Source organism: Leuciscus leuciscus, assembly GCF_965113295.1.
Source record: "Leuciscus leuciscus genome assembly, chromosome: 2".
In the NCBI taxonomy this organism is placed as follows: domain Eukaryota; kingdom Metazoa; phylum Chordata; class Actinopteri; order Cypriniformes; family Leuciscidae; genus Leuciscus; species Leuciscus leuciscus.
Window position 1 is genome coordinate 53,463,815 of NC_138726.1, and position 27,116 is coordinate 53,490,930.

At 39.5% G+C, this 27,116-nt stretch overlaps 1 protein-coding gene and 1 long non-coding RNA gene across 2 annotated transcripts; one reads left to right on the plus strand and one right to left on the minus strand.

Annotated features, from left to right (window-relative positions):
• Positions 1-1,958: 1,958 nt before the first annotated feature.
• On the plus strand, positions 1,959-26,930 carry LOC309482521 (uncharacterized protein). The gene is made up of 10 exons (XM_082147980.1): positions 1,959-2,243; positions 18,492-19,510; positions 23,941-24,109; positions 24,740-24,878; positions 24,959-25,322; positions 25,419-25,520; positions 25,603-25,729; positions 26,011-26,078; positions 26,246-26,362; positions 26,452-26,930. Exons 5-10 carry the CDS (start codon positions 25,143-25,145, stop codon positions 26,680-26,682), a joined length of 825 nt encoding a protein of 274 aa, XP_082004106.1. The 5' UTR covers positions 1,959-2,243; positions 18,492-19,510; positions 23,941-24,109; positions 24,740-24,878; positions 24,959-25,142; the 3' UTR covers positions 26,683-26,930.
• Positions 22,121-25,713, minus strand: LOC309482650. The gene is made up of 3 exons (XR_014200344.1): positions 25,590-25,713; positions 25,133-25,509; positions 22,121-22,482 (listed from the first exon to the last, which is right to left on the minus strand). It is a non-coding gene; the product is annotated as an uncharacterized lncRNA (long non-coding RNA).
• Positions 26,931-27,116: the final 186 nt, after the last annotated feature.

Genomic DNA, 27,116 nt, shown 5'->3' on the forward strand with positions numbered 1-27,116 from the left:
CTAGGGAGCTACAGCTCGAAATAAGTGAAGAAGTTTGGTTGGAGATATGTACTCAGGCTCATAAAGTCACGAACGCCAATTTGTGGAAGGAATTTCAATGGAAAATAAATAACAGATTTTTCAGAACACCACAAGTTGTGGCTAAAATGAATCCGGATCAATCAAGTCAGTGTTGGAGGGGGTGTGGAGAGACAATGGCTACTCACTCACATATTTTTTGGCAATGCCCTTTGTTGGATAACTTTTGGAAATCCATTTTTACATATATTAATAAAGTATTGAATGTTGAACTGATAAGAGACCCTCTGATAGCAATTTTAGGGATTAAACCAGTTGTGATATGCAGTAGGAAAAAGATGTATTTATTACAGATATTACTGATAGCAGCAAAGAAAGCAATTACAATAAAGTGGCTTAAAAACGAGTCACCAAACCAAGCTGAATGGCTAACAATTTAGAGAAATATTTACACTATGGAAAAAATTACATATTCGTTGAGATTACAGAGGGAACTTTTTATTGAAAGATGGGCACCATTAATGACAGTGATGGAGGATCAGTAGAAATAACTGGTTATATTTGCCAGGGGAACTTGTATACAACCCATGTTTTGTTTTAAGTTGATGTTTGTTCTATTCAAATTGTTTACTTTAAACGTTGTTAATTATTTTTTATTTCTTCATATCCTTGTAACTTTGGACATATTTTTCTTTGGAATTGATCATACACGTAAGGATGTGTGAATGTTATGATCCCCTGTAAAGGGTATTGTTTCTGTGTGGAAGTAATTGTTGTAAATGGGGATCTGAAGAACATTCAAAATAAAAAAGAAGTAAAAAAAAGAAAAAGGAAAAAAAAGAATCTTTTCAAATAACAATTGCGGTCCTGGACAGTGAGTAACCTTACATATTAAGATCAAATCTAATTTTCTTCAGTCATTGTTAAAAAAAACAAGCTAACAAAACTTGCTAACTAGCGTTAGTGAAGTGGACGGGAGAATCGCTCTGCCTCCACCTAAGCTCCGCCCACAACAAGTCACACTGTTTACTAACTGAAAAGGGGTCTGTATGCTGACTGTTGACAATTAGACCTTCCGACTGGCCGAGAGTCTACATTCCCTGAACACAACTGTAGATCTCTCTACCAATCATAGAGATTTGACTGGACTCAAGAGACACATGTTTTGCATGTAAAAATGATCTGCCATTTTCAGCATCTGCCAGCAGGGGAAAATGGGACTAATAAGCCAAATTGTGACCCACTGCTTTTGCACATAAAAGTTTATCATTGTTTTCAACTACATGTGAATCTGTAGGTTTTATCATAAGCCCCTTTCACACAGAGATTCCGGAAAATACACAGATAAAGTGACCCGGGATTTGACCCGGGTTCGTTTGATTTTGGTTCATTCACACTGCCAGTGATTTTCCGGAATCAGAGAGTGTGTTCACACACAACCCGTAAAAATGCCGTAAAGACACGTGACATCGATGTGACTTGTAATCTCAGCAGCGTCTTAAGTTTGCTTAAACCACGCCTGTGCATTTGTTTCTCTGATTCGATCATAAACTTAAGCATTACGTACCGTTTCACAGCTGGCGAACGAGCCCGGCTTCAGCGTCATCACTACGACACGGCATTATTACGGCTTTTGTTCACACAGCGCGCGTTCCGGGACTGAACACGGCAATGTTACTAGGTCCCGACCCGGCATAAATCCCGGGTCGAGTTTGCGTTCACACAGAAGGCGCTCTGGCAATTTGCCGGGTTCAAAGCGCTGTGTGAAGGGGGCTATAGATAGTCGGCAACATCACTATGTAGCATTTTGTAAACATTAAGCAAGCATTCCAAACATAATCATCATTCTACCTTTACTCGTATACTATATGATCTCCAACATCACCTTTAAAACACTCATACACACCAACACACACTACTTCTATTAACCTCTACTGTCACACAATGCTAAATACAATTCTATCATTAACTACTTTAGGGGGGTGCACCGTTCCCGGAGGTACTGCAATACCGGGTCGATGCGTGGAGTGGACGGAGCAAGCCCCTATTCCATCTCCCTGATCCAAAAATCAATTTAATATATGGTGCCCGGGTAGGGCACGTATCAGATATTAAACTGATAAGAACAGATACTACACTTGATCTTAGCCAAAAGGCCGAGAAGCGATACCCACAAATGGTCACCAGTAGCAACTGCACTCTTTGAAACAGCAAATCTGATGATGGTGAGTATTTATTTTTATTTATTTATTTATTTATTTATTTCGCAAAAAGTTATTGTATAGTATGTAATTGTTAACATTACTCAGATAAAGGATTAAAGGGTCATAAACCCCCCTTACTTTAGCACCGGTCAGATTTGAAAAGGGCTGAAGAAATGTGTGTAGAAAGCTATGGTGAAGGGGGGAGGGAAGAGGGGAGGGGACAGTATGAGGGGGGGAGGGGTTCAAGACAATAACAATTCAATAGACCAGCAACACACTCACTACAGACATGAAAGAACATTAAAATGTGATTAGAGACAAAGATAAAACAGCGGGGGTTTGGGTTGGGTACTGAAAACCGGTGCCAATATGGCCAGTATGTACCGGACCGAATCAGAACACGGATTTCGGTGCCACTTAAATGCTGTTAAAAGCTGTTGAGGTGGCGGCAAGGGTTTTTGAGTGAGCCATTAAACCGTTCATTCGACTAACACGTTCAAAAACGCAGATTCGTTCAAAGATAGATGTTATGAAACAAGGTATTGAAATTATTTTAACTTTGTGAGCAACAATGGGCAATGCTAAATTAAGCTTCACTTCATAGAGATCAATGGCATTGATTTAATGCATTGACCAGCGCTGACGCCATTCATGGGAAATACCCTTAAATGTTAAAGGTCCCCTATTATGCAAAATTCACTTTTGCATGCTGTTTGGACATAAATGTGTGTTGGCAGTGTGTGTACACAACCACCCAATAGTGATAAAAATCCACTCACTCCTTTTTTATTAATCCCCATAAATCATCAGCAGTGTCTCCCAACGACCTGTTTTCAGAATGCGGCTTTAGTGACGTCACTAAAGCCACAGGCCCCGCCCACGAGTGTTGACAGACACTGCCGTTGTAACATAGACCCGCCCTGATCGAGTTCACAGCTGCTGCACTGACGAGAATGTCTCCCAAGCGTTGTAGGTGTTGTGTGGCTGGATGTATTAACCCACACAGCTCTCTCTATTTACTCCCGAAATCTGAGGCAACCGCTGAAGACGAGGTGGAATTATTTTGTTTTTAAAGAAAATGCTCCCTCAACTCTACCGAAATTCGTTTATGTACTTGCGCACTTCTTATACTGTGTTTACTCAGCTCTTACGGTGATTTTCTGGAGTAAAACTGACGCTTCATCTTTTGTGTGATGTACAATAAACTTTATTAAACTCATCAGTATATGTTTGATCATCATTCGGACCTGGTCCGAAACAGCAGACTTGTAGGCTATTAATAGTGGATACATACAAGCAGATGACAAATACGTTATAACCGTAATTAAACCACTAAACTATACCTGTTGCATCTCCATACAGCACTCTGACTCTGTAGGCATTATTGTCCGACTCCGGGTCGAAATGAACACCGTTACTGAGAGTTTCTAATATTATCATCATTCCGTGAGATGATATTGTCCTGAGACAGACTGAGAGTGAGCTCATGAAGCTCCGCCCCCTGTGCTGTGCAGCAGCAGCTTATTTGCATTTAAAGGGCACACATTAAAACAGCGCGTTTTTCTGAGCCCCAAAAAATGACAATTTAAACATGCTGTAAAAAATGATCTGTTGGGTATTTTGAGCTAAAACTTCACATACACACTCTGGTGACATCAAGAGACTTATTTTACATCTTGTGAAAAGGGGCATAATAGGGGACCTTTAAACGGATGATACGACAAAGATTTCGCTTTTCTTGGATATGGCAAAGCCTTTTTCTATATTTTTTTTTTTCATGAATCTGTGACTTGACCTGAAGGACAAAGGAAATCGCATGCGTTTAGGCTTGTTAAGTGCAAATCCACGGAGTCTCTGTACAAATCACAGTGATAAACGGTTGTGTTATCATTATCAACTTATTTAACATTTAATTCACATGCACAGTGTGTAAAACAAGGGGGTCATACCCTTATGGAAAAAAATTGAAGAAAGAAACCCTGTGAATATCGCGGTTGCTTGCATTCCTCTATTAATGCCTGTTGGTAGTACTGTAACTGTTATTTAGTGTTAAATTATTGTAGTTGGGTTAGGTGGCTTAGGTTTTATTGTGAATTTGTTATGTAAATTAGTTGTTTTTGTATTTACTTATATATACTTTTTAAATTAAACTTTTAATATATTGTTCAATAAAACAAACATTCTCAATAAAAAAGCCGTTCTTTAACGTCGTAATAACCCACTGTCATTTTGTGGCTCTTTGTTTTTTTTAAAGCATCGGTTCAGGCACTGGTACTGTTTTAAAAGTGTTGATTTGGCACCAGTATTGTAAAAAACCCAATCGATACCCAACACTAGTGGGGTCACACTAGATTTAAAAAATGTGACCATATATTAAGAAAAACTCTTAAGCACCTTCTTTATCAGAGAAACATATTTACTTCCTGCCCCTTCTACTCTGAATGTTTAGTTTTTTTATTATTATCTTGATTCTTGTATTTAATTGAATAATCCACTGTATCAAGTCCATGTCAGAGATACTACTGTACCAATTCATAAATTAAAAAGAAAGATGAATTTTGAGAGCATCACAGCCTTCAAATAAATGAAGAAACTACTTAGAAAATGTGCACATTTCATTTCTATTATTGTACCAATTTAAGCATTTGATTTCATATATTTGCTTTATAAATGCAACTTAAACATGATTCAATAACAAAAACTGAATTAAATAAAAGGGTATTGAGTGATGAAGGCAATTAATAGATGAAGGCTCCATTTCAACAGATGAAGACACACTCAAACTCTCTAATAGTGATGGGCGGATCGATCCTGAAGTATCGATACTTCGATACTGACGTGGTATCGAAAAGGATCGATCCTCACATAAAAATATCGATCCAAATGTGTTTTTTACCAGTCATTTTTTAATTAATTTAGCACGCAATTCAGTGCGTAAAATAAGCTTCTAAGTGGAAAAATAAGCGAATGTTAGAGGATAATTGTGTAGGATAGAACTTTTTCTCCTAGTCATCTGGATACAAGACGAAACCAATCAAATCACAGAGAGCGTTTGATGCTGGTGCTTCGCTGAGCTCACAGGCCCAGTGCGTTTGGGAAAGCCTTGCTTAGATGACAGAGAAACAATCAGGAGTTATTTTGCAATAAACAAACCAAAAGTGTACATAACGTTTCAAAATGTTGACGTCAGTAAGATTTTCTTAATGAAATTAATATTTTTATTCAACAAGGATCGATGCATTAAATTGATCAAAAGTGACAGTCAAGGGTTTTACACTGTTAAAAACAAATCTACTTCATATATATGCTGTTCTTTCAACTTTGTTCCTCAAATAATTCTGCATAAAATGTATCATGGTTTCCACAAAAATATGAAACTGTTTTCAACATTGATAATAATAAGAAATGTTTCCTGAGCAGCAAATCAGCATATTAAAATGAAATAACATCATGACTGGAGTAATGATGCCGAAAATTCAGCTTTGATCACATGAATAAATTACAGTTTACTAGGGCATAGAAAACAGATAGCCTATGTTAAATTGTAATATTACAGTTTTTACTGTATTTTTGATGAAATAAATGCAGAAGAGAATTAAAAATCTAACAGACCCCAAACTTTTGAACAGTAGGCTAGTACTAGTAGGTTAGTAGTAGGCTAGTACTATAATTAGGGTAGTTTTGTAAAAGTCACTGACTAATTACAGGCGAGTTGAGAGCACAAATCACAAAATATTTAGGCCTAGTAGTCATGAAAATGTATTCAGATTTAGCATATTAATGATGCATTCACCTCATAAATCATGACACACTGCTCTAGCACAGCAAAGTGCATACAAGTTCAAGTGCATGCTTTTAAAATGAAAAAGTATCGGTATTGGTATCGGCAATACTGGCCCTGTATTTACTTGGTATCGGATCGATACCAAAATTTGCAGGATTGCCCATCACTACTCTCTAAACACAATTCATTTCTATTATTGTACCAGTAAATCAGGGGAGAGCGCGAACGCAGTCCCCCACTACCAGAAATTATGCAGTCGAGATTCCCACATTTGGGGAATTCGCAGGGGTCAGCACAACCGGAGTGCAATGGCTGAGCCTCGCCCTGGGTGAACCACCTTCATGATCATGGTGTCTCCCCTGCCAGGTAAGTATGAGTTCTACACGCTCCCTGTAGGGGCGCCACTGAAGGCAACATCATTCTCAACCACGGTGAGACGTCACTACACTGCACATGGTTCATCATCACAATCTATAGGAGGATCTTTGTTGACATCTTTGTACGCATGCGCGAGTGGTTGTGTGGCAACAAAACAAACAGTATTGCGGGCAGTAAAGACGCGACGAGCATTTTCAAGAGAGTTAGCGAGCGAAATCCACAATATATAAGCACTTTAACATCTGAAGACCGGAGGAGGTTTGGAGAGAAGCTCAAAATTTGTATTGGTGACAAAATCGAAGTTATTCAAAGCCCATATGAGATCTGGGATGACAAAAAACGTTGGTCCGACTTGCCCGTGTCTTGGCCACCAATCTGCTGGGGAGACATTTATTCTTATTTAATAGAAACCCCTGGACCCTTCACTCATGAAAGATTAAAGGCTTTCAAAAGTCTGGAGGCCTATGATTATTTAGTTTTTTCGAAAAGTTGGGCCGATCTTTTCTGCCAAACAGAAAGCAGTGATCGTGCTAAAAGCAGAGGTTAGAACAGCCTTTTCTTTTGCTTTTAAGTTTTGCGATCCAGAATAGCCCATTTTGATGTGAGGAACATAGTCTGGGTGCTGTGGATCGCGGTTTGGGACACCTGAATCAGAACGCGAAAACATATGACTCGGTTGATTTGACTCAGTTTTATTATTTTTTTTATTCAATCTTCTATAAATACATAGTCACTAAGACTTAGGCCTACCATGAACAAAATGAGCCTCACAAACTCGATCAGTAACGTTAGCTGCAGGAATCCAGGCTTTCTTCGGAGCGTCCAGGTTCAATCGCCTAATTGCACGCAACCATTTCTTTCGTTTTTCGCGATCCTTTTCGGAGGGAATTCGAAAAAACTTTTTATCAGGCCCCCAACGAGCCGTACAATCGACCACACAGCAAGAGTGAACCATCCTCTTCTCTAAATCCTCCTCCAACGTGCAAAACAATCAAATTACAGGTATCTAGAGGTATCTAGCGGTGTTTCCTGCCACACGATTCCCATGATGCAACGCGACAAACATAAACAATGACGTCACAAAAGATCCGCCTATTCTAACGCCCGTTTCACACATACTCCGTATGCAGTGCAGGAGCAGCACGCGCTGTAGTGCTTTCACATATGCTGCATTTGCACGGCTGAACTGTACCACAGACACATACTCACTATTTTTATTTCAAATCCAGAAGTTATCAGCAACTTTTATTTAAAAAAAAGTTGTGTCAGCAGTGCGATTCTCTTTGTACACACATACACACTTTAATAGACATATTCACGTTTTAAACACAATATAAAGGGGACCTATTATGCCCCCTTTCACAAGATGTAAAATAAGTCTCTTGATGTCACCAGAGTGTGTATGTGAAGTTTTAGCTCAAAATACCCAACAGATCATTTTTTACAGCATGTTTAAATTGTCATTTTTTGGTGCTCAGAAAAACGCGCTGTTTTAGTGTGTGCCCTTTAAATGCAAATAAGCTGCTGCTGCACAGCACAGGGGGCGGAGCTTCATGAGCTCATGCTCAGTCTGTCTCAGGACAATATCATCTCACGGAATGATGATAATATTAGAAACTCTCAGTAACGGTGTTCATTTCGACCCGGAGTCGGACAATAATGCCTACAGAGTCAGAGTGCTGTATGGAGATGCAACAGGTATAGTTTAGTGGTTTAATTACGGTTATAACGTATTTGTCATCTGCTTGTATGTATCCACTATTAATAGCCTACAAGTCTGCTGTTTCGGACCAGGTCTGAATGATGATCAAAAATATACTGATGAGTTTAATAAAGTTTATTGTACATCACACAAAAGATGAAGCGCAAGTTTTACTCCAGAAAATCACCGTAAGAGCTGAGTAAACACAGTATAAGAAGTGCGCAAGTAACTTACATAAACAAATTTCGGTAGAGTTGAGGGAGCATTTTCTTTGAAAACAAAATAATTCCACCTCTTCTTCAGCGGCTGCCTCAGATTTCGGGAGTAAATAGAGAGAGCTATGTGGATTAATACATCCAGCCACACAACACCTACAACGCTGGGAGACATTCTCGACAGTGCAATAATGGCGGAACTCGCTGTGAACTCGATCAGGGCGGGTCTATGTTGAAACGGCAGTGTCTGTCAACACTCGTGGGCGGGGCCTGTGGCTTTAGTGACGTCACTAAAGCCACATTCTGAAAACAGGTCGTTGGGAGACACTGCTGATGATTTATGGGGATTAATAAAAAAGGAGTGAGTGGATTTTTATCACTATTGGGTGATTGTGTACACACACTGCCAACACACATTTATGTCCAAACAGCATGCAAAAGTGAATTTTGCATAATAGGTCCCCTTTAAACAACGTATTATTTAATGTATTAGACTATTTCTATATAGATTTATATATTAAAGGACAAGTTCGGTATTTTACACTTAAAGCCTTGTTTACAGATCGTTTCTGATGAAATAGAACGGTTAAGATTAAATTTTAGACATGCTGCTGGCCCGAGAATTTTAGGTTTCTTTTGCTTTTCCCCCCACCTCCAGAATGGCTGCATATGTGCACTGGAACAATCCTTCCTAAAACGCATTAAACTTTTGTTTACAAAGACGTGAAACTCACCGAGTGGTCAGGGGTGTTCACTGATATGCTCACACAAAAATCGCTGCAAAAGATGCTTTCCAATAGGTTTTATCATAGTTTTTGTCCAACCCCATTGACTTGTATTAGATGAAAAACTACGATAAAACCTGTTGGAAAGCATCTTTTGCAGCGATTTTTGTGTGAGCATATCAGTGAACACCCCTGAACACTCGGTGAGTTTCACGTCTTTGTAAACAAAAGTTTAATGCGTTTTAGGAAGGATTGTTCCAGTGCACATATGCAGCCATTCTGGAGCTGGGGGGGTGCTACCACAGAAACCTAAAATTCTCGGGACAGCAGCATGTGTCCAAAATTTAATCTTAACTGTTCTATTTCATCAGAAACGATCTGTAAACAGGGCTTTAAGTGTAAACTACCGAACTTGTCCTTTAAGCTGCTCAAGCAAGTGGTAAAACATTTAACCATGTACTTATAATAAAAATCGCAAACATTTTAAATTAAAAGTTAAAATTGACAAAAACAGCCGACTCTCATGCCTTTTCTTTTGCATTTAAATTTTAATACAATAAATCTTGAATGTCACAATGAACTTGTTTTTCCACCTCCACGAATGAGACGAGTGCTCAATTCATCACAAATTCATTATGTCGCCTTGTCGAGTTAAATTGTAGTTTTCCTTGCTTTACCCCGGTCTTAAAGTAAAAAGATGACTGTGAAAAATAGTAGTATTTAATTAAATACACTACTGTTCAAAAGTTTGGGGTCAGTAAGATTTTTTTATGTTTTTAAAAGTAGAATCTTCTGCTCACCAAGGCTGCATTTATTTGATAAAAAACAATAATAAAAAAAAACAGTAATATTGTGAAATATTATGACATTTTAAAATGACTGTTTTCTATTTTAATATATTTTAAACTGTAATTTATTCCTGTGATCAAAGCTGAATTTTCAGCATCATTACTCCAGTCTTCAGTGTCACATGATCCTGTCACATGATCATTCTAATATGATGATTTGATGCTCAAGAAACATTCATTATTATTATCAATGTTGAAAACAGTTGTGCACAATTTTTTTTTCAAAATTCTTTGATGAATAGAAAGTTCAAAAGAACAGCATTTATTTAAAATAGAATATTTTCTAACATTAGAAATGTCTTTACTGTAACTTTTGATCAGTTTAACTCATCCTTGATGAATAAAAGTATTGATTCATTTTATTTCTTTCCCCCAAAAATAAAATAAAAATTCTTACTGAAAATTCTTACTGACTGATTAAAAAACACTACTGACGGTAGTGTACATTTATGGTGAGATTACTACATTTTATTTAATTAAATGCATTTATGGTGAGATTATTATATTTTCATGTCAATCTGTGTTCATTTTGACCACGAACCATGCGCTGTCACTTTAATTCAGCGCGTGCGGCACAGCAAAAATAGACTCGGTGCAGAAACGATCACTGCACTGCTGTATACGCACCGCACCTGGAACGGATCGCCGGATCGCATCCGCGTGCAGTGTGAAAGCTCTAACCTGTTAACATGGGTACGAAAGAAAAAAAAAGCAATACAATACAACAGCCAATACAAGCCAGCACAGATTCGGCTACATAAGGTGCTCAAAATGTCATCTTGTTGTGTTGTTGGGTGCCAGAATCGACGGAGTTTTCTAAACTATTGTGATTGATTGTGACTAGACTTACCACTCAACCGGATCTTTTCCTGTCAGATCGTCCATCCATAGGCCTTTATCTCATTTCCTGGATTCGGAACGTTCGAAATCGCCAAGCAGTGTACTCGCACTTCCGGTGGTTACTTAGTTACCTTTAGATGAAAAGTAGGTCAGTAAACTTAAATCAAATTGCAATATAGACCAGTGTCTGTCAATATTAAACCGCATAGAGACTATTTAAATAGGAATCATGCATGTTCTGCGTGTCTCTGTGAATGAATGGCACAGAAGCGCGGTTTCATTTACCACACACTGAGGCACGCATGACGTTAATGCACTTCATCAACACAGCCGCTCTGAGAGTCACTTGAGCAGCATTTTGGCTTCATTTGAGAAAAACTATCATCATATCATAAAACACAGAGAGACTCAAAGGTCTACACGGCAACCCGTCAAAATAAAAGTTTGATTTAACCTTTGAATAAAGTTTTGCTTAAATCATTACATTTTAAATAATTGGTTATAACAATTTAATGAAACCATTAAAATGGAATCAAGAAAACAAAAAATAACTTTTGGGAGATGCGAAAGTGAAGTAACTGTTAGTCCGGTGATAATAGGGGTTATGCGGAACGCCCAACGTTCGAACCGGAAAACAGGTATAAGCATTTCCGGTTTGCACTACCGAACGCATCTGCAGCGGTAGGTGATCTCTGAGGTAACTTATTTTTCACTTTTTTAGAATACAATTCTTATTCGTGTTTTAATTAAAATGTCACGAATGCTTAAGTATCAGATTTTTTTTTTTTTTTTTTTTTAAATCAAATGCAGTCTTCATTTGATTGTTTTAATCGTCTGCAAGCAAATATAAAAGGTTAAACTACTATGATGGCATACAAGTCTAAACTAACTTACTGATAGTTAGCTAACTCTACATCGGGTGCCATTAGCAAAAGCTATACTAACTTGCATACCTTCATAATCATGAATAAATGAGGAGGCGTAAAAACTTAAATCCTTTATCTAACGGAGTACTCGGGGCTCTGGAAGTCCGTTTGGCAATACGATGTACATCTGAAATGGATAGAATGGGTAGCTCCTGTAAACACCGGCTATAAAAGGTCGCCATTCCTACGCTGTTTACCTCAGTAGCTGACGGCCGGAAGTAGTTATATCTGTTTTGTAGAACCCGGAAGTATGTTGCGCATAACCCCTAATAACAGGCAGCCATGGTGAACGCAATAACCGGAAGACGCAGTACACTGCTTCAGCAATTTTTCGCGGCTACTTCCGGTGTTCTATTGTGATGCGATAAAGGCCTATAGACTGTTTCATCGGCGACCACAAACACAGTTAAAATTACGGTGATGAGTAGACTGAAGTTGGGCTCAGGTTGTTGTGCTGTGGGATGCAACCTGACCTCTGGAACAAATACCTTATCGAAAATAAAAATGTTACGGTTTCCTAAAAACGAAGGGAGACGGCGAGCATGGATCACCGCTGTGCGAAGAGAGGCTTGGCAGCCAGGCAAGAATTCAAGGATCTGTAGCACTCACTTCGTTACAGGTAACAAACTCATGATAAGCAACAGATAATAGCTAGCTGACCAGTAACAAGCCTGCAATAGTTATTTATTAACTTAATTGATTACTACACACGTAGCTAACATTGTATACATTAATTTTACACAGTAACACTAGCTCAATGTTGTAGTTGATACGCTTTAGCTATGATTTAAACTAGCGTTATGATACCTGATATCTATCAAACATAAGAGCCACTTCCACCGAAATTACCCGGAACAATTTGTACCAGGAACTTTTTTCCCAGGAACTTTTTTCGCCCCAGACCGGTTGCTTTCTGCGTTTACACCGCGGTCTGAAGTACCGGGAAGGTAAACTGCGCGCAACTGCTCCTCCCAGTCTGCGACGGACAGTAATCAGTTTTGAGCGCCAGATTTATAATAAGTATGGAGGAGATTCAAACTGTGCTGCAGTTATGTATTGGTTTACTAACGAGGTAATTAACAAAACAAAATAGACGAGCACTGATACTAAAGCGTTTTCAGAAAGCTCGTATGCGTATAAAATTAGACAACGTATGTTATCAGTGTTATCATGTGAGATGGCTGGGACGAACGCGCAAAAAAAATTCCTCTTTCGCAAATACGCTTAAAAAAAGCCCGAACCCCGTCTATCAATCATAAATAGTGACAGTCTTGTAAATAGTTGTTTGTTACTAACCTCAAAGCGCTATTTCAATCCTGTTATAGTAAATTTGTAACATGGTTTGGAGTGCCTTGCAATAGATGACAATGTGTAAACATAATGACTTAATAAAAGCTGTGGCAGAAAAGAGACGAGCACTGATAAAGCGTGTTCAGTAGCTCGTAATGCTAACGTTAGATATCAAATGTGTATGTTATCAGCTATTGCGGACATTGACCGTGAGATGGCTGGGACGAACGCGCAGAAAGTTTCCTCTTCCACAAATACCCTTAATAAAGCCTGAAACTCGTCGCCAGTCCACCAGTTTTTTTAATTAAATTCCATATTTGCAGACAGACAACTCTTACTGCATGAAGCCACGACACGAACCGCAATAGATTTTTTAAAAAGGGAGGTTAAAAATAAATAAATGCTGCGTGGTGTCATCCAACCAAAATGCGGCGTGAACGCAACCAATCAGCTTGTGCAGCGCACAAGTCCCACCCCTGAAAGTTCCTGAACTTTGAAAAAGTACTACCTCATGAGCAGGGACTATCGGAGGGGGAAATATTTACCCGGAACTTCATTTAGACCCTGGTTCCTGCGGTGTAAACACATCGAGTACCAGCCCAAAGTCCCTAGTTCCTGGGGAAAGTTCCTGCGGTGGAAACGCGGCTAATGTTTTTCCATCAATGCTATACAAATAACCTACATTATTTAACTAACAGTCGCCTTTGGCTTGTTCCCTGGGGACATAACAAATACAATAATGCATAGCTCTTCTAATGAAGCTTCTAATGAAAAAAATGTTTGCCTCAATTTTGTTGAACGGGTCTGGTAGTGTAACGTTGTCACATTTAAGTTTGGCCAAGTAACGGCTCTTTTCTTCTATTGGTAGTCCCAAATAATACTGGCTAGACATACTTGCTAGCTAATGTAATTTGCATGTTTCTACAGATGAACTCTGTTGTTGTTGATTCTATCGGAAGTTAAGTTTGGGCCACAAAAGCGCGCATGCGCAGTAACGTTTGTTCATGTTGTTGCCGTTGAAACTGTCTATTGAGTGTGTGTGTACGGGTCGGCCAATCTGGTTCCGTCAGTTAAAATTAATCTTTTCAAATAACAGTTGCAGTCCTGGACAGTGAGTAACCTTACCTATTAAGATAAAATAAAATTTTCTCCAGTAATTGTTAAATAAAACAAGCTAACAAAACGTGCTAACTAGCGTTAGTGAAGTGGATGGGAGAATCGCTCTGCCTCCACCTAAGCTCCGCCCACAAAAAAGTCACAATGTTTCCTAACTGAAAAGGGGTCTTTATGCTGACTGTTGACAATTAGACCTTCCGACTGGCCGAGACTCTACATTCCCTGAACACGACTGTAGATCTCTCTACCAATCATCGAGAAGATTTGACTGGACTCCACCAATCAGGCAAGAGACACATGTTTTGCATGTAAAATTATGCAGTTACAGCATCTGCCAGCAGGGGCAAATGGGACTAATAGACCAAATTGTGACTCACTGCTTTTACCAAGAAGTCCTCGCTGCAGCCTGTAGCGTGATGTAATTGATATCAAATACATAGTTGAAGTTTTAACAAGCATGCGCAGTAGTAGGTTTTGATTACGTAATTAAAGTTTAAACATGCATGGGCACGATTACCTATTACCTTAACCACAAATTACATTATTTGACATATGCCATAATACCTAAAGGGGAACTATGCAGTTTTTTTTAGCTTAATTTACCTTAACTGAACAGCTTCGGAGTCATTGGAATTGTTATATGACTTTTTTCGGGTTGAATGGTGGCCGTCTTGCTTCCTCCTAGCGCCTGTGAGCGGAAAAACCACCCTTGCAACTTTGGGCCGGCAGGCCTTCTAAGTATCATACATACCTCAGTGGACATGGCTCCGTGTGTTCGCCGGCTTCTTTGAAAACAAATGCACATGACCAGAGGGAGAAGATGGGAGAGGGGGAGAGTCGCCAACGTTTTTACGACAGTGTTGTCAAGTATATATTCTGAAGCTGTAGGGGGGGGCTCTATAGAGAAACCCGAGAGCAAAAAGCGAGAAAACAGCTAATAAATTGCCCAAACTTCATAGCGCCACTTTAAAGCATGGGCGTCGGAACCATTGTACATGGGTGGGACAAGACCCACCCACTTTTTAAGACCAATAATATTGGACCCACTCCCTTTTACAGTCTATAATTCAGCGCATATGTTTGTTTACTTTTCAGAGCGCCGTCAGTCAAATCCATTCCACTTGAGGAATGCCCTGATAAATTAAACTCCATTCCGTGTTTTAGCCACAGCGTTGATTTCCACGCTGATGCTCAAATCCATTCCACTTGGCTCCTTCAGAGTCCCACCAAACCCTTACTTTCCAGGCTAGACTGTTCAAACATTACAATGCTCATGATAACTTTCGGTAACTCTATATAATAAGTAAATCCTCTTAGACAGCGATACCATAGAAATACAGCTTCCGGCTGCGAGTGGCGCATAAGGTCTCTTGACAAATAGTTAGCGAGCGCAAACATCAACATGTTGCTTCTACAATAATGTGCAGCGAACCGCGACTCTTTAAAGGGATAGTTCACTTTGAAATTCATTTTTGGTATGTTTTAGCTTACCTCAAGGGCATCCAAGATGTAGGTGTCTTTTTTTCCGCAGTAGTTTCAATTTTGATATTTTTAGGTCAAACCGTTCTTGTCTGTCAGTCATAATGCAGGTCTATGGTCATTATCACAGTATTTATATCGTTTTTACCACTTATACGCAGCCATGTCGAAGTGATCTGATCTGACGTGTACGCAGACTGGTGCATAGATATATACACTAGATGTCGCCTTAAAGACATTCGTTCCAATGAACTGCCGTAGACAAGGCGACATCTAGTGTGTATATATCTATGCACCAGTCTGCGCACACGTCAGATCAGATCACTTCGACATGGCTGCGTATAAGTGGAAAAAACGATATAAATACTGTTCGTTTTCTCACACAAACCGCTCGTTTCGTGTCTTAGGCCATCAATGTGTACTTACGATGGGGAATTGTTTAATTTGGACGACGGGGAATTGTTTTAATTTGGACTCTGTGCTTGTGTTTTGAGATAATGACCATAGACCTGCATTATGACTGACAGACAAGAACGGTTTGACCTAAAAATATCAAAATTGAAACTACTGCGGAAAAAAAGACACCTACATCTTGGATGCCCTTGATGAAAGCTAAAACATACCAAAAATTTATTTCAAAGTGAACTATCCCTTTAACCTTGGCCTTCTCACCCTCTGCCCTCGTCGGGGAAAAAGTACTCAGCCAAATAATTCCCGCAGGAAAGCTTTAGCTTCTTCTTGGCTGATGCTGTGATCCAGTGGAATTGCTTATTACGGCTGTGGTTGAAATGCTTTAAAAAGCTTTGGCTTTCAGCACATAATTAAGCTCTCGAGTAGGTCTTCCTTTAAAAGTTAAAGAAAAGATTAAGTTAATCGTCAATCTTGAAAACGGCGTGGATAATAAATAAGCAATGATGTCATCCTCAATGACGTTGCATGCAGTTTTCATAGCAAATAGCGTTATCTATTTTATCAGTTTTTCCCCGATCGAGTTCCTCACAGCGGGCGGATCTTGTCATAAACTTAGTGATATCAAGCCCCACCCATTTAGAGCGATATGATTGGTAAATTTTCTTGACATTTGAAATTAGTCTCTTGTTGCCACGCTGGACCACCAATCACAGCGCTGAACGCGGAAAAATCCTATTATGGAGAAAACGGACCTTTAGTACACGACACAATACAAACCGAATAGGCCGATATGAAGGTTTTATTTCCTCAAAAAGATTTAGATGTTTATTGTCAAATTATAAATTACTAAAATAACATTAGAACTGGTTACTTTTAATAAACTATTATTTAAAAGTTTGTAAATATTTTTTATAATAGTTTAGTACCTCTGACAATGTTATCATTTTATTCAGTTTTTTTATTTTTTATTCTGGACCGGTTGCATCACAGTGGTTACAACTTAACCTAGTTTTCACGTAAAGCACTAAGTTACAACTTTCACACTACTAAATAGGCAATTTTTTGCTAAGCACAACTAAATATTCTGTATAATATAATAATCTAGTTGGAATAAAATAGCAGACCGACTTACTGATTCAGTAAACTCGTTTATCCGACAGACTCCAATCTGATACTGCTGACATTTACACTCGCTTACATTTAAAAATTTGGAATATTATGTGCATGAATTATTTGGTGGTGGCTCATCAGCACGAACCTCATTAACTTGTCGACACATGTATTTAAATTTCAGTGTACCTTGAGATGTCCCACCAGTAATCCACCATCAGAAGGCCATATTATTGTTACTAGCCTCTCTTCTGCTCCCTGTGCAACTACTATATTCATAAATGCCTATGGTTTCGGTGCAGGGGCGGCGTTTGCTTATGGCAGTTGCCATACCCTAGCAGTCAGAGTTCAGATAAAACATCAGCTAATGATGATGCTCGTTAAAGATTTTAGGAGGGCTTTAGCTTCAGTTCTTTATCATAAATGCAGTTTACATAATATGATGCTGGAGCAATTCAACACGGTTTCCCACTGTAAAATCTGGGCTTATTTATGAAATTCCTTTCATACAAACGGCATGAGACTTACTGACTTTTCCTAATCTTGCTATACTTCCTACATCAGTGCAATAAAATTGCTTTACATTTTTTTTTTTTTTATTAATTTGATAATAAATCCAAAAGGCAAAACACGCGATAAGTGACCATTCACGATGAGCGCTGCCCTTATGATCTTAACATCGACTTCTCTGACTGGATCCCACTTCAGAAAAAAACGCGTTTTTATTATTTTAACAACGTCGAAAACACAATGGCAGATTTTAAATGAACACAAATGTATACATTATTGCAAAAGTATTATTAAAAAATTGTGCGGAGTGAGTGTGCGCAGCCGCAGTTTATTGCATCACTTAATCGCGAGTCTTTCTGATTAGCTAGCTGTCAGATCCCGAGTAAAAATGAAAAGACCTATTCAATCTTCCCTGGATGTTATTTTTAACGAAGAAATTAAATAATAGCAATCAGGAGAATGGAAGCAGCGAAAGAAAAAAAAGAAAAAAGAAAAGAAAAGAGGACTGTAGTGCTGTCAGCAAAACGTTACACTTAAAAGTGCAAAAAAAACTGCACTGCAACAAAAAGGAAAGGCATGTGTTTTTATATTTAATGCTGTTCACTGAGAGTTTTAATTAATAGTGTAATAGAGTTAATAGTGCATCGTGCATTTTGTTTGGTATAATGTGAGGTATATCGTTCGGTAATGTCGTTGTTCTATGTAGGTCTATGCCCAGAGGGAATGCCATACTCTAGGTTTTTGTGAAACACTGTTTCGGTGTGTTTTTCTTTTCATTTTAGCAAAGATTCAAATTTTTTTTTATATATATTTAATCTATGTAATTGCAGTGGGGTTGACAAGCACTGAGCAGAACTTTCTAAACAACCTATAGGAAGAAAATACACAATCACCGGACAGGAGCTTCCCTTAATTATCTGTTCTCCATCCACCAGTGTATCTAAGGACAAAGGATTTGAGAACCACACCTTTCAGGAGATGTGGGATCTCGACAGCCAGTATTGTGTGCAGAAGGACGGCCAGATGATTTCAGCAGAAGTCAGAGAACACATGCTTTGACAGGAACACGGTCCAGGATAAAAAGACGGTTTGTGAGGACGGTCGGTGTGGGCAATATCTTGGCACTAGGGCTGATGATGTGTTTCCACTATGTTTTGTGCTCGTCATTAAAGTAAATACAATTTCTATGTCTTCAGCTAAAAGAAAATGTCGGCCCATCACCTCAACACCAACAGAGGTGCAGTACCTCGGCCAGATTAATCTGATCTTTGGGAAGTACAACGGCCAAAGTTTTAAATGGCTGGTGGAAAATGATGTAGGCTACATTTAGTAAGTATGTTGCACTAAACAATCAAAATTTTCATGATTTGTTTTTCCATAAATGAATTATCTTACTTGATATTTTAGTGTCCTTGATCTTCACATCAAAGAATGCCGTCAGCCTGACAGAAAACCGAGCCATGGCGACTGGATGAAGGATCTCCTGCTGAGATATGTGCAGATATTTCCACAGGTCTCCCGCCACCTCGAGATAAATGTGGACAGGGCCATTTATGGGCAGGGCCGCATCAGGTCGTTCACGTTTCTGAAGATGTGGCAGTGGTACAGCATGCACAAGACCATTCAGGCTGACACGCAAGCTGGGACCGACCATGAGGGAAAAATGGCGCCTCGCACTGCTCTGCGCGGCAGTAGCTGGTGATGGAGGAGGACATCACCGCCAAGTCACTGAAGCGCTTCAGGCAGTACATTCTCGACAAAGAGGCAAGTTTCTTAAGGTGCCTTTAGTAGAAATCACAGTGCAACACTTAATACAAACTTCGTGGCTTAAATTCACCTGTACTTCACAGAAACCTCCACAGGACAGGGCCGGCTCATGCTCATCAGGGTCCAAAGGTGATGGCGTTTGGGCGGATGATGCTCTGCTGGTGGAAGCTCTCGCCTCCTTTGAAAGGTATAGCCTATCAGTTTAGTAATGTTTTGAATTATTAACGTGATCACAGCATGATATGATTATGCATTATTACAACTATGATCTGATTATGCATTATAACAACCATACAACAAAACAAACAAACAAGAAAAATATAAAACACACAAAAGTTAAGGACTGGTGAGCTAACTAATCTAAACTACTTCTCAGTTAAAACTTTCCTAACTCCCGAGAAAAATAACATACACAAAAGGGTCTTCCGGGTCAGCTTACTTACCTAGACTTTCCCTCTATTCTAATATAACTAAACAAACAAAAACTCACCATCCTGTACAAAAGAAAAGAAAAAAAAACAAACACCAGCAACAGGTTTCCTTATATCGATTTGATGCAGTCATTCACACAGACAGCCACTCCAAGTATGCAGTTTTTAATTTTAATTGGGAACAAGTTAGAGGCCCTGCACGTTGCAACATATTGTAATGCCAATTGTAAGTTTCTGTTTTACTAGAGTATATTTGGATGGGTTTATGGGGACATAACAGATGCTTAAAACCTCATGGTCCAGCTGTTTCTTTCACTCTAAACACCCCTCAAATGGGCTTTCTTTTTCATACTGTTCATTTTAATGGTCTGCATATTACAGTTTTGCACATATATGAATTTATGAAACAAATGCTAAACCTGTGATAGTAAAGAAGTCAATGATGTCATAAGTGCTGTGTGTGGCAATTCAATAATTTCCAAGCATGACAATTATTTAAATGTATTTTCATTTAATTTGTAAATGAATTAAACCTAGAAATAAATGTGTTGATTTGTCCTATATTGTCACTTCAAGGTTCCACTCAGGTTTACCTGATCAGCAGAATTGCTCTGTGAATCTCGGACCGCAGTTCTGACTCGTTGTTCAGTGGCACAGGTCGAAATCAATACCAAGACTGTCCAGGATTTAATCAGTTGAACGAATCACCCTTTAGTCGACTAAAATATCATCTGCCACCATATTGAAGACCACGTCGATCTGCTCAAAAGATCTTCCTCCAGCAGCGTCTCCCTCCACCTGACTGCACACAGATTGAATATGTACATATTACAAGGACAGCAGGAACAAGGTCTTGAAAGAAAGAACGGACACGATGTTGCCAGATCCACAGACTCAGTCTCAGCAAAACTCTCGGTCTCACACAGCAGAGCGATCCTGTCCAGAGCCACACTGTATAAAAGAAAACACACAGTTAATCTGACTTCTCTTTGACGCTCCGCAACCAAACAACTCTGGGACACAAAAAGTACAAAAGAAGAGTTTTTGTCCTCAAAAGGATCTGACAATATGGTGTACACAAGTTATGGACACGCACACAAGTAAACTTAGACTTGTTATTGTGAATTTCAACTAGGAATACTGTTGTGTAATTCTTCTTTCAAAAGTTTACTTGAAATATTAAATATTAAAACATAACTTAGCAATATTCAATGTAACTAATATTTTATGTAACTGTAGATAAATTCACAATTGATTAAGTTATTTGTCAGATTATTTAAACCACTATATTGTGTAAAAGGCAACTTCTTGATTAAATCCTATAACATTAGGGCTTTACCTACAACACACTATCTTTTGTCCCCGGTACATATCAATACATTACCTTCAATAATAACAACATCAATATTATATATATAGTGCATGATGCCATCAAGAACAATGACAAAATGTAACAATGACAATCATGCAGCAACACATTTCTTCATATAACCAGCAGTTTGGTGATTCACCACATGTTTTTGTAGCTGGGAAAACTGTTACATCATCGCCCCCCTTTTGATTTTTCGTACGAATGAAATTTAAGCATTTGATTTCATATATTTGCTTTATAAATGCAACTTAAACATGATTCAATAACAAAAACTGAATTAAATAAAAGTGCATTTTGAGTGCAATGCTCCATTTCAATAGATTAAGACACACTCAAACTCTCTAAACACATTTCATTTCTATTATTGTACCAGTAAATCAGGGGAGAGCGCGAACGCAGTCCCCCACTACCAGAAATTATGCAGTCGAGATTCCCACATTCGGGGAATTCGCAGACGTCAGAACAAGCAGCATGCAATGCTGTAGTGTAGAATGTAGACAGTTCGGCTTTCCGATTGGCCGAGAGTCTACACTTTGTAGAATGTAGACAGTTCGGCCTTCCGATTAGGCGAGAGTCTACAGTTTTCGGCCAATTAGGTGCCTCAACTGTCTACAGTAGAGATATGTAAATGTACTACTATGGATCTCACTATAACCTAATCTATAACGAACTGTCAACGATCTTTATTGGTAAGATTTTTTATAATATATTATGTATTATAATGTCGTATCTATCTTGGCGATCGCTCTTCCGAAAACGTTTGAATGTAATGCGTCACATACTTTTCAATGGCCGTTCTTTTTACAGCCCTTATAATTAACCATAGTTTTACTACAAAAAAAACATGGTTAATATAGTTAAACGATGATAACCGCAAACTTACCATAGTTTTGCTAAACTGACCATGGTATTTGTAGTAAAACTGAATTAAATTAAACCTAGAAATAAATGTGTTGATTTGTCCTATATTGTCACTTCAAGGTTCCACTCAGGTTTACCTGATCAGCAGAATTGCTCTGTGAATCTCGGACCGCAGTTCTGACTCGTTGTTCAGTGGCACAGGTCGAAATCAATACCAAGACTGTCCAGGATTTAATCAGTTGAACGAATCACCCTTTAGTCGACTAAAATATCATCTGCCACCATATTGAAGACCACGTCGATCTGCTCAAAAGATCTTCCTCCAGCAGCGTCTCCCTCCACCTGACTGCACACAGATTGAATATGTACATATTACAAGGACAGCAGGAACAAGGTCTTGAAAGAAAGAACGGACACGATGTTGCCAGATCCACAGACTCAGTCTCAGCAAAACTCTCGGTCTCACACAGCAGAGCGATCCTGTCCAGAGCCACACTGTATAAAAGAAAAAATGAGCTCTCAGTAAGATTTTCTTTGGGCGTAATGCTGAATGCTGAATTTGTGATTTGCAGTAACGTTACAGTGGAGTTTTTCTCAAATATTACACGCACACACAGTTTTTTATTACACACAGGGTTGGGGAGTAACGGAATACATGTAACGGCGTTATGTAATCAGGATACAAAAATCCAGTAACTGTAATCCGTTACAGTTACGTAAAAAAACCATAGTAATCAGATTATAGTTACATTTTGAAAAAAGGGGGAATACTTTCAGGATTACAATGGTTTCATTTAAACCTAAATAAATCAGTATTTTGGCATAATAACACTATATTAAGCGCTGCTTGATTATACAGTAGTTCCTGGTTCTGTTGCCAGTAATGACTCACGTGTGCCACGCGCTGGTGCGGTGCATGTGCAAATAGCAGCTTTCTACAATCTCCTAGAAACGTAGAAACGATCTGCGGGTAAAATCGCTTTTAATTCATGGAAATTCAGCTGCTATTTTGTAGAAATTAGGAGAGTAGCTTTTTTAGTACCCAAAATGTCCTTTCTTAATCTCTTGTTCGCTGCTAGGTAACGTAGGGGAACTCCCACTGCCGACGCCCCAAGTTCAGTCAGGCAAATTAAGAAAGATCACGGCTTTAGTCAACATGTAGGCCTATTTTAAAATAAACTAATATGTAGATTGTGTAAAAATGTTAAATGTTGTGTTTTTATTTTTTAGTTAAAAATTAGTTAAAAATAAAACAAAATAATCTGTAATACCATACATTAGCCACTAGATGTCTGTATAGCCCTTTACATAAATATATATTCAGGCATGTGTGTATATTTTGCAAATATTGTACACTGGACCAAATTCTTAATAAAAAAAAAATAATAATTTTTTATAATATTTCTTCTTGCTTGACTTTATTTATATACGTGACCTTGAAGTAATCCCAAAGTAATCAGTTACATTACTTTCATATTATAGTACTTGGATTACGTTACTGAATACTTTTTTTATGAAGTAATTTGTAACTGTAACGGAATACATTTTTAAAGTAACCCTCCCAAGCCTGATTACACACATATAAACCGTTTATTACACATATATACCACACTCTGACATATATATACCAACACACCCAGACAATTATAGCAGCATAATTTATCTAATAATATGGCTCTATAACATGCAGAAGCAGAAAACAGGAATAAAGCGAGTATTTGCTTTATAGGACAAACCTGATAAAATGGTTGCAAAAATGGAACCATTTATAGGACAAACCTGATAAAATGGTATGTGTACACAAATGTTAATACTTAGCAGATAAGCCTTTGGTTGTAGACATGTTCAAATTCCCCCACTCTATAACTCCTAACCTAATCATGACCTCCTGTATTTGTCATGGTAAGAATATTTTTCATCATTATGATGATTATAACAGACTATTTCCTACAGGTGTTAAACATGGATGTGTTGTTGCCCACCTTGGGTATCTTAGATACAAGTGTCCCACTTAGTAGGCAACAATGCCTTCTCAAGGCATCAAAGGAGGCCAAGGCACTCGGGGCACGAAACACCTGCTTTGCGAACAGGGTGCAGGACAAAGAGAAGGCTTGTGAGGAAGGTTGGTGTGGGCAATATCTTGGCACTAGGGCAGATGATGTTTTTCCACCCTATTGGCGCTTTTCCACTACACAGTACCAGCTCGCCTCGGCTCGGCTCGCCTCGCCTCGACTCGGCTCTGTTTGGTTTTCCACTGTGTAAAAGTTGTACCTGTACCTGCTTCCAGGTACTTTTTTTCGTACCACCTCCGGCGAGGTTCTAAGCGAGCTGAGGCGATACTAAAATGTGACGTGAAAACATGGCAGACTGCTGATTGGTCAGAGAGAATCGTCACTATTCACTGCGTCATCATTGCACGCGCCAGACGGAGTATCCTGAATAAAAAACAGCAAAAACAAAAACAAAACCATCCACTCGATTTCCTCCATTGTCCTGTGTGTGTGGGTAGCGGGTGTGTCTCGCGCATCTCGCGTAAAAGATTAAGTCACGGCAGTTTCCTGCGGCGGCGCTATGACAACCAGGTACTATTGTGGAGGTACTATCTGCAATGGAAAACGGAGCGAAAAGCAAGCCGAGCCGAGCTAGTCGAGTCAAGTCGAGTTGAGCTGGTACTGGTAATGGAAAAGCGCCATATGTTACCATTATGTTTTTGTGCTCGTCATTTAAGTAATTACAATTTCTATGTCTTCAGCTAAAAGGTAATGTCTGCCGCACATTACCTCAACACCAACAGAGGTGCAGTACCTCGGCCTGGTAGATCTGGTCTTCGGCAAGTACAACGGCCAAAGTTTTAAATAGCTGGTGGAGAACGATGTTGGCTACATTAAGTAGTAAGTATTTTGCACTAAACAGAATCGAAATGTTCATGATTTGTTTTTCCATACATTAATTGTCTTACTTGATATTTTAGTGTACTAGATCTTCACATAAAGGAATGTCGCCAACCTGACAGGAAACCAAGCCATTTCAACTGGATCAAGGACCTCCTGCTCATATATGTCGAGCTGTTTCCACAGGTCTCCTGTCACTTAGAGATCAATGTGGACAGGGCCGTTTATGGGCAGGGAAGATTCAGGTTGTTTACCTTCGAGGAGATGTGGCAGTGGTACAGTCTGCACAAGACCCTGCAGGCCGACCCGCAAGCTGGGACGGACCAAGAGAGAAAGATGGCTCAGGAGGCATACTGCTCTGCGCGGAAGTGGCTGGTGATGAAGGAGGAGGACATCACCAACAAGTCTCTAAAGCGCTTCAGGCAGTATATTCTGGATAGAGAGGTAGGTTGAAATGACTTTCCGGTGACAGATGTGATTGTTACTGTACATGCTGTGTTAATAAAAACTTCAAAGCTGAAACTCCCCTGTATTTCACAGAACCCTCGACAGGATACTGCCAGTCCTGTAGCCACTGACACCTCCATCACACCACACGCAGCGACTGACACCTCCAGCAAACTTCACTTTCCTGCGAGAAAGGTAGGTTAAGATGACTTCAGTTACAACCACTTAAGTTTGTATTAGGCATTGCACAAAGCTGAAACTCACCTGTATTTTACAGACACCTCGACAGGACGTGGTCCCTCCTGCAGCAACTGCCACCTCCAGCTCATCAGGGTCCAAAGGGGATGACTCTTGGATGGATGATGCTCTGCTGGTCGAAGCACTTGCTACCTTTGAAAGACAAGGTATATCACAGCATGAACCCTGTATTAATGCAGTATCTGTATCAAATAAGCGAGCACCACTCTTCCTCCTCCTGGTTTAAGGAAGAACATTTATTTATTTACGATACATTATTCATTCACAAACAAAATTGGTGTCCTTAAAGGTTGGATTTATCCTCATTTCATAATTGAGGCATTAAGATCAAGTTCCAAAATTATTATTTTTTTTCTCTTTTTAGTCAACTTTAGCATTGGTGTATTCACTTATGCTTAGCAAGTAAGTGTTTGTTCTCATTTTACAGGGGATGCAGGTGACAAACAAAGAGGACCAGAAGAGGGCAGAAAGCTACGCACCATCGCACCAGCAGCTGTAAGGTCACAGTTTATACACATGAGCACACCTGACTCTCCATTCTCTACCTATTTGGAATGTGGCACAGGCCGTGTCAGCCCAGAAAAGCCATGCAGGGCCGTCACATACCGCATAACATACAATTTTACACTCATTCATTATCACTAATACACTTTTTTTTTAAGGCTCCTGCATCATCGCCTGCTGGATCGGCTCCTGCATTGGCTCCTGGTCTTGAGAGGACATCTGATGTGACCGTTGCAGAAGTAACACTACAGGCATCTCAGACGGCGCAACCTGAGGTAATGCATATAACTTAATGCAAGAACACTGTTCAGTTCTGAGTACAGAGTAGTTGTTAGATATGGTTTTGTCTTTGTTACGCTACCAGGTTACATTTGAGGGCTGGCACACAGTGTGGGAGTCTGCTGCAAATGGGCTGCCACAAGCAGATTTGAAGTGGCTGAAGGAGGACGAGGTCAGGAGACTGTTCATAGTAATGTTTTTTTTTTGGAGACCAGTTGGGGTGTGGCGGTACAGTCTTCGCTGTCCAGGCCTGAGTGCCCAGCAAGTGTCAATAAGACCGCCTTTCTGTACCGTTGTGGGTACTCCCACACGTTAAGACAGATCTGCGGCATGTCTGGCTGGTACTCCATGCTGACGGAGGTCCTGGCATGCAATGCGTGCAGAAAGGCTGCCAAGGAGTCTGAGGAACACGCCATTGGTCGTTTCCTGGCGTGGGATGTGTGCATCCTCGACCAGCTCAGTCCAGCTCACAGAGCCGTCTTCCCTGCCATCTTAACGTTACGGTGAGTCTCTGCATCATTTTACAGTAATTTGATTCCTGAATGATTGCACTAGGAAAGAAATATTTAAGATTCACAGGCATCCAACGATTGTGCTTTAATTTTAGGCGTGGCGTGGACAAGCAGGTGAGCCGCCTGATGAGGGATCGCACCGAGGGCAACACCATGGCCAAGGTGTGGAGACAGGTCCTGGAGAGCCACTGCGAGGAGTACCTGTAGAGGAAAGACCTCTACACCACCCTCCTCAGCC

Excerpts from the sequence above, each read along its gene's own strand:
- LOC309482521 (XM_082147980.1), top strand. The coding sequence starts at position 25,143 with ATGTGGCAGTGGTACAGTCTGCACAAGACCCTGCAGGCCGACCCGCAA. Across the intron at positions 26,079-26,245 it reads GCACCATCGCACCAGCAGCT|GCTCCTGCATCATCGCCTGC; the intron begins GTAAGGTCACAG and ends TTTTTTTTTAAG. Across the intron at positions 26,363-26,451 it reads CTCAGACGGCGCAACCTGAG|GTTACATTTGAGGGCTGGCA; the intron begins GTAATGCATATA and ends TTACGCTACCAG.